Source organism: Mandrillus leucophaeus, unplaced genomic scaffold, assembly GCF_000951045.1.
Source record: "Mandrillus leucophaeus isolate KB7577 unplaced genomic scaffold, Mleu.le_1.0 Scaffold217, whole genome shotgun sequence".
Taxonomy (NCBI): Eukaryota; Metazoa; Chordata; class Mammalia; order Primates; family Cercopithecidae; genus Mandrillus; species Mandrillus leucophaeus.
In genome coordinates, this window is record NW_012102221.1 from 2,630,912 (window position 1) to 2,638,628 (window position 7,717).

Consider the following 7,717-nt stretch of genomic DNA (forward strand, 5'->3'; position numbering starts at 1 on the left):
TGTCTGTGCAGGTGTGCTCTGTGATCGAGGTTTCCGAGGTCAGGCCACAGGCCACAGACACTTGCTATTCCCTCCTACATGAGCAGAATAGGCTTATCAAGGTAGATAATCTTGCATTTCACTTTCTGAAACTTGAAATCTCACCTATTACATCACTTTATTTATATATGGAGAAAAGCTGACCTGTCAAAATACTTTGACCTGTCCATGTGTGAGCAGCAAATTCCATTTGTGTCAGTGAACTTTTTCGAGGCGTATCCAACTGCTGGAAGAAAAATAAAATCAGGGACAAATTTCATTTTTTTCAAATGTTTTTCAAAGTTAAAGTTACAGTAAACAGAGAACCCACCCGGAACGTGTGGGTTGTGCTGGGCCTTGACAGCTGTTCCAGGGTAGCGGTTCTTTCTCGAAGACGTGATCGTTCTACACCATCAGGCACGGCACTCGACACACGGTTTTGTAGATGCCTTCCTCTGTACTAAATGAAGGATAATATGTTCTTGTTTAAAATAAATGCGATCCTTAAAAACACAAAAGAAGATTTCTACATGCTCAATCACTCACTCATTTATTTGGAAACTTTTAGTTAGACATTACTAAGGATCAGGTCTCCTAAGGATAAATACCTGAAGAAATATATTTTGATTATGTAACCACTATTAAACCTGATAAAATGATAGTGTCATAATAGCGAAAGAGAGATACAAAACCTTAATAGAAATGTAATTCTGCATTTGTAAAGTAGCAGGCTTTTTAATGTGATGTTTGCCTTTTTTTTTTTTCCTGAGACGGAGTCTCGCTCTGTCACCCAGGCTGGAGTGCAATGGCGTGATCTCGGCTCACTACAACCTCCGCTTCCCGGGTTCAAGCGATCCTCCTACCTCAGCCTCCTGAGTAGCTGGGATTACAGGCATGCGCCACCACGTCTGGGTAATTTTTTTGTATTTTTAGTAGAGATGAGGTTTCACTATGTTGGCCAGGCTGGTCTCGAACTCTCGCCCTCGTGATTCACCCACCTTGGCTTCCCAAAGTGCTGGGATTACAGGCGTGAGCCACTGTGTCCAGCCACCTTTTGTAAAATTATGTTATTCTAAGGTTAAACACGAACACTTTGCAACTCCTGCCTTCTGGGAGTGGGTTCCAGTGCTGGGCTCAAGGTGGCACAGGGCACACAGGAGGAAACCTCGCCCCAGGCAGGGTTTTCCTCTCATTATGTCTTTATGTTCCTACAACTGGGGTCCTTCTGTGTTGTATAAAATGAATAGAGACAAGTTACTTGTGTGAGAGTGGAGGGAGGGGTGGCTGTAAACCTGGGGGCTGCCTGGCTCTGCATATGGACGGCAGCACACTCCCCGAGGCCTGTGCGACTGCCTGGCTGAGGGGAGCTTCACTGCAGAAGGTATCACCCTCCACTGCAACAGACATGGCAGAGGTTAGCTGTAAAAATGAGACCTGATAAGAATACCACGGTCATCATTGACTGAGCTCATAATTTCACATCAGGAATTATTTAACACCTCTGAGTTCATTTGGTGCTTCTAACAATTCTTTAGAGGTAAGAATCATTAATCCCCTTTTATAGAGAACACTAAGGCTCAGGGAGATTAAAGTGACTTGTACCAAGTCATAGAAGAGAGTTTCTGTGGCAGGATCCACGTGGACCTGCCTGTCTCCTGACCAAATCTCATGCTCTCTTCTTTGCTCCACCATCCTGTCAGAGGTTTCCGTGACACCTGGAATTTCTGATTTAGTTCAAGACATGCTTCTATTTCACAAAACGGTGAATTAAGCCTCTCACTCCCTGTAAATTCTCACAAGCCATTCATCTACTTTCTGGAAACAGATTATGATGCCATTTGAATATAGCCACTCAGATCTTATGTTACTGGTTTCACTTGGAAGTGCCAAGGTTGTTTTTGTTTGTTTTCCAATATAGAACCTAAATGGTCCAGTGAAATACAATGAAATCTGTCTTACAGACACAAGGCGGCATCCAGGAACTGCCGTATTCTGCTCCCTGGTCTCCACGCCTATCGGGGGGAACCTGCTCCGTGATGTCTGAACCAGCGGCGAAACCATGTGGTCCACGCCAGTCGGCCTGCAACACAGCATCATGTCACTGAGCACCCAGGTACATGGATAACTGGCAAGTGACAGGAAATCTGCCAACAGCTGTGATGTTGATGCTTCTGTGCGATGGGCACACAAGAGGTCTTTCATTTCTGGTATTTGTGGTATTACCCTGGTGCTCCCCAGGGAACTTATAGCACTCTGATAACTGGGGGAAAATGTTATCTCGATACAAGTGGAAGACAGAGGATGGAGGGGAGAAGACGCAGAGCTGGTGTGTTTGGGGGTCAGAGGGAAAGTGAGGCTGGCAGGTGAGAATTCAGGCAGGTGAGAAGCCGGGGGACACAGGTGAGGCAGCATCACCAAAGGGGGAGGGCACTGGCCCCTCTGAAGCCACGGCTTCCCTCGTATGTGTAGAGCACAGCTACGCACACAGAAAAACAGGCTGTCTGTGGGACTACAATTCCATGTGTACGGAGAGCAATTGGGAAGAATGGTCTAAAAGGGCTCCTCAGGGTGGCAATAATAAAAAGAAAGCTGAAAAATCACCAGCTCACAGGGAGGGAAGGGTCAGAACACAGAGGAACTGGCACAATCGGAGGCATCTGAATGTATCTCAGTAGGAAACATAAAGGGTTTCTATTTGATGAAGGTGTGACGGGGGGTCCAGGTAGGCTGGGGCAGGAGGAGAAAGCCTGCCATGTGCTGACTGGCACCGTCTGCTGCTGACTGGCACCGGGTGCTGCTGACTGGCATGGGGGGAAGCGAGGCAGAGGAGGGAGAGGGATCTCGAAGGAATCAGCATAGCAGACGCAACACAGCTGGAAACATCAGTCCCAAACTGTGAAAGAAACAGTCACCAATTAAAAAGCTGAAAGGGGGTTTACGACTGCATCTGGAAAAAGTCCGGGTGCCAGGTAAGTGTTGGCAGCCGCCCACTCCTGAGCCCAGCTCCCGATAACCACTCCCCTGCAGGCCGGGGGTCCAGTGGGTGGTCCCTAAAGCCTGAGAGACTGTGGGTGTGTCCGGGTGGGCCTCTTCCTGGTGGGGATGATCTCTGGCAGGCTTAGCCTGTTTCCTGTCTCAGATTTGGGATGGTATGAGTCCCAACCATATAAAGGTTTGTGGTGGGGAATAAATAAGATCATAAATGTAATTCATTTACCTGGTGCTGATAACAAAGAAAGCGATCAATAAACATTAGCTGCTATTATCAATGTAAGTACTGGCCGATACTGGTAAGTTAGCTGGAGGGCAAGAGACAAACACCTTTCTAATGAGGCCATGACGGGCTGTGCATCCCTGAGATCGAAAGCTTTACTGAAACTCCCACATAGAAACGCATCCTTAAAGATAATCCGATAGGGACACAGTCCTTTTATTTTTATAGCATTTTATATACATTATTTTATTTAAACCTCCCCTTAAAAAGTATTAATTATGTAATTGGAAGGCATTAGCTAATTATTCATTTCACAGACGAGTCCACTGAAATCCACCCAAGGTCACCCCACCATCACACAGGCGAAATGAGCTGTGTGATGTCCTGACCTTGTGTCCTAGTATACAGCTAAGCAGACCACTGGAGTCAGCAGAATGTTAAATACTCAGTGAACTCATTAGAACAGCGTCTATGTAGAACTGGATAGAGGATGATTTGTCCGGGATGATCCATGAACCCTAACTGACGAGCGTCTAGGTCCTGCATGACCTTTAGTTTACTACGAGAGAAACGAGACTCACAGTTTTGTTCCCCGAAGAACTTCGTCACTATAGATGTTGGGGGTTTTGAGTCTCTGAGAATCTGACGCAAGAGAAGGCAGCCTCCAGGGCACGGGTGTCAGCTTTGCAGAAGGCGGTAATCCATGAGTGTCTGAGGCCCGTCCCAGTCTGTGCCGTGCGGAGGAGGGAGCACCTGCCCCTCCACCCGAGGCTTTGTCCTCCTTCTCATTCCTGGGAAGGAAATCCTGTGAGCTACTCAGCTGCAAGTGCTGGGATAACAGGGAACGCACCTGTCTGTGCTCAGCTGAGCACTGACTGTCTAGAACAGCCTGGCACCTAGAACACACTCCTAAGCACTGGCTGAATGAATGAAAAGACCCATCATTTCCATTTCTGTTTCAAAGAAGAATCATCCACAGGAAGAGAGCTAAGGTTTTCACTGTTAGTCATCAAACAGCCAAGCCCACAAGATTCAGAATTTCAGGACTACATTCCCCTTCCCCATCTCTCCCAACCAAATACACGATAGTAACTGTCGTGTGGTTGGTACTGAAGGGTCTGTTTCTGTGTTTCCAGACGTGCTCAGGCACATCTGAAGCCTGGGGTTCAGTGGGACCTTGGTGATCTCCTGCCCCCTGCAATTGTCAGTGCTCCCGTGTTTGCAGGCCAGGGAAGAGGCTGGGGAACCACCACTGATTCCGATACGTACTGCGTTCTGTCGGCGAAATAGGTAGGTCTCCGCTGAAGCGGTTTTGCGTGAATTGTCATGACGCCATTCATGTCACTATAAAAGCTGTTGGAGAAGCGATGAATCTGAGAACAGTAAAAAAAAAAAAAAAAAATTACAAACGCCCAGTGCCGTTCCAATGACTGATGCTTGTCCGAAATCAGCAGGAAACACACGGCACACTCACCAGCTCACTGGAGGGAAAACTAATAAAGCGGAGACAGTTTACAAAGATGTGGGCTGAGACATTAACCACGAACTGGTTAATTCCCCGACAGTAGGGACGTTCAGCACACCTGGCCAAAAGTGGCCAGAAGTGAGGGAGAGGTTCCTGCACCCAGAGAGGGTAGCTGCACGGGGTAGAAACGCCACCAGCCCAGGGTGACCTGGCAGGGAGGCAGCAGGGAGGCTGCAGGGAAGCAGAGCCGTGCTTCAGTCTCCCCCCAAGCTCTGAGATCCCAGAGGCTGGAGGGCAAGGAGCCCCGGTGTGGTCAACGTGTATCAGCCTCTGGTAACTCCAGGGTGAGGAAGGCAGAGAACTGGGAGCAGCACAGGCCGGGCATCATGGCTCCCGGCTAGCCTGCTTGCCCGGACCTCTCCTCTCCTCCCCTCCATACTTGCCTGGGTTCTCTTCCCAGAAGCAGTGAGATGGCCTGGGCCCTGGAAAGCTTCCGTCTGAATCCCAGCTCTGACTGCTTCCTGATTTGTAATTCTCGAAAGCTTACTTTGTTCTTAGAGCTTTAATGGCCTCATCTTTACATTGGGGAAAAATCATACGTACTTCACAGAGCTATTGTGAGAATTAGATGAGATGACAGAAAGCGTGAGCTAAGGGCTAAGTAATTCTCAACTCCCTCTTCAGTCCCACAACATGACCAACTAGGATTTAAAATCATTTACCTAGATGACAGCTTGGCAGGTGCAGCAAACCACCATGACACATGTATACCTGTGTAACAAACCTGCACATTCGGTGCATGTATCCCAGAACTTAAAGTAAAATTAAACATTTTTTTAAAGAATAATATTTAGATTCAGGAGAACAGGATTTCTGGGACTGGAATTCTGTTCTAGTTCATGAACAGATGTGGCCACCACAGTCATACGCAGAGGAATAACTTAAGAGGTTTCATAATTACCACTAGAACATCTTGAGTATTTCAAAACAGGCTCTATTTTTATTCTGTTAACTTTGCTGTCCATTTATTTTTTTTTAACACTTATCCAAACAGAGTAATTATAAAAACAAAACAGCTATTTTAAAAATGCCTCAGCTTCTAGAATTTCCGTATTTTCCACGTCTGTTTATTTTGCCTAATATTAAAAGGTTCATCCGCTGCTCTTTTTGTGATATTCATGCTATCTATTTTTTTAAAAGTGGGAAATACTGTATTGAGCTTGTCAGAGCCATTTAAAGAGACCAAAAAAATACAATAAGCAGGTAGCAATTCCGCAAGTTTCTTTAGAACAGAAAAGGCACAGAGGACTTCTTGTAAAGCCCTCACACGAGCGAGTGAAACAAACCTCTGAGGCGCTCTGTTCTCCCCACTGCCCCCTGAAGCACGGATGCTGTTCAGGCCTGTGTCCTTTCAGTCTCACAAAGACCGACGGTTCAGGTGCTCCTGTGCCAGGTGCACAGTTTTGCTTTTGCTTTGAAGAGCCTCCCTTCCTTTCTCATTTTAACAAATCACACCTATCATTTAGGGCTTGGTTCATATTTTACCCTACTCTGTGAAAAGTATATTTTTCCTCTGACTCCCAGAGCACTTAGGATCCAAAACACATCTAATTATAAAATATATATAATCTGATTACAAAATATTACATCTAATTTTAAAATTACACAAACATCTAATTAAGAAGGATTATATACACTATCAATATATAATTAGCATTTGATTATAATAAAAGGTAACACTTATTGAACACCCACTCTACACCACACACTAGACGAAATGTTTTCTCTCCCTTAATTCTCACAGCTTCCTACCTCATAAATCAGGAAACTGAGGTTTTGAGAAACAGGGACTGATTTAAAATCATGGAGTATTAAATAAAGACGTCAAGCTCAGAACTAGCAGTCTATATATGCAAGCTTCACTCTGCTGTCAGCTCGACTGCCTCCCGTGTGGGGAGGTGTGCGTGTGTGGTGTGGTGTGTGTGTGGTGTGTGGGTGTGTGTGTGTTGTGTGTGAAGGTGTGTGTGTATGTGTGGGGTGTGTGGGTGTGTGTGGGGGGTGTGTGTGGTGTGTGTAGGGGGGTGTACATGTGTGGTGTGTTGTGGGTTGTGTATGCATGTGGTGTATGTGTGTGGTGTGTGTATGGTGTGTATGTGGTATGTGTGCATCTATGGGGTGTGCATGGTGTGTGTGTGTGTGGTGTGTGTATCTGTGTGTATTTGGTATGTGTTTGTATAGTGTGTGGTGTGTGGTGTGTTTGTGTGGGGTGTGTGGGGTGTGTGGTGTGTGTGCAGTGTGTGTGAGTGGTGTGTGTGGTGTATGTGTGTAGTGTGTGTGTATGTGGTGTGTGGTGTGTGGTGTGTGTGGTGTATGGTGTGTGGTGTGTTTGTGTGGGGGGTGTGTGGTGGAATGTGTACAGTGTGTATGAGTGGTGTGTGGTGTGTGTGTGCATGGCTGTGTGTGGTGTGTATGTGGCATGTGTTTGGTGTGTGGTGTGTGTGTGTGGTATGTTTGTGTGGGGTGTGTGTGTGGGAATGTGTGCAGTGTGTGGTGTGTCTAGTGTGTGTATGTGAGTGGTGTGTGTGGTGTGTATGTGGTATGTGTTTGGTGTGTGCTGTACGGTGTGTGGTGTGTTTGTGAGGGGTGTGTGGGGCGGATATATGCAGTGTGTATGAGTGGTGTGTGTGGTGTGTCTAGTGTGTGTGAATGGTGTGTGTGAGTGGTGTGTCTAGTGTGTGTGTGACTGGTGTGGTGTGTGTGGTGTGTCTAGTGTGTTTGTGGTGTGGTGTGAGTGGTGTGTGTGTGGTGTGTCTAGTGTGTGTGTGGTGTGGTGTGTATGGTGTGTCTAGTGTGTGTGCGTGGTGTGTGTGGTGTGTGGTGTGTCTAGTGTGTGTGGTGTGGTGTGTGTGTGGTGTGTGGTGTGTCCAGTGTGTGGGTATGGTGTGTGTGATGTGTCTCGTGTGTGGGTGTGGTGTGTGTGAGTGGTGTGGTGTGTATGGCATGTCTAGTGTGTGTGTGAG

General features: G+C 46.8%; 1 protein-coding gene across 3 annotated transcripts in view; it reads right to left on the reverse strand.

Annotated features, from left to right (window-relative positions):
- The window catches only part of FAM149A (family with sequence similarity 149, member A), a 90,222-nt gene that overhangs the window by 11,541 nt on the left and 70,964 nt on the right, over positions 1-7,717 (reverse strand). For all 3 annotated transcript variants that reach the window (XM_011980782.1, XM_011980783.1, XM_011980784.1), the window contains 5 exons: positions 4,502-4,605; positions 3,814-4,023; positions 1,978-2,098; positions 350-478; positions 184-265 (listed from right to left, as the gene is read on the reverse strand). In XM_011980782.1, coding sequence (XP_011836172.1) covers positions 184-265; positions 350-478; positions 1,978-2,098; positions 3,814-4,023; positions 4,502-4,605 — 646 coding nt within the window. The remainder of the gene's footprint in view (positions 1-183; positions 266-349; positions 479-1,977; positions 2,099-3,813; positions 4,024-4,501; positions 4,606-7,717) is intronic.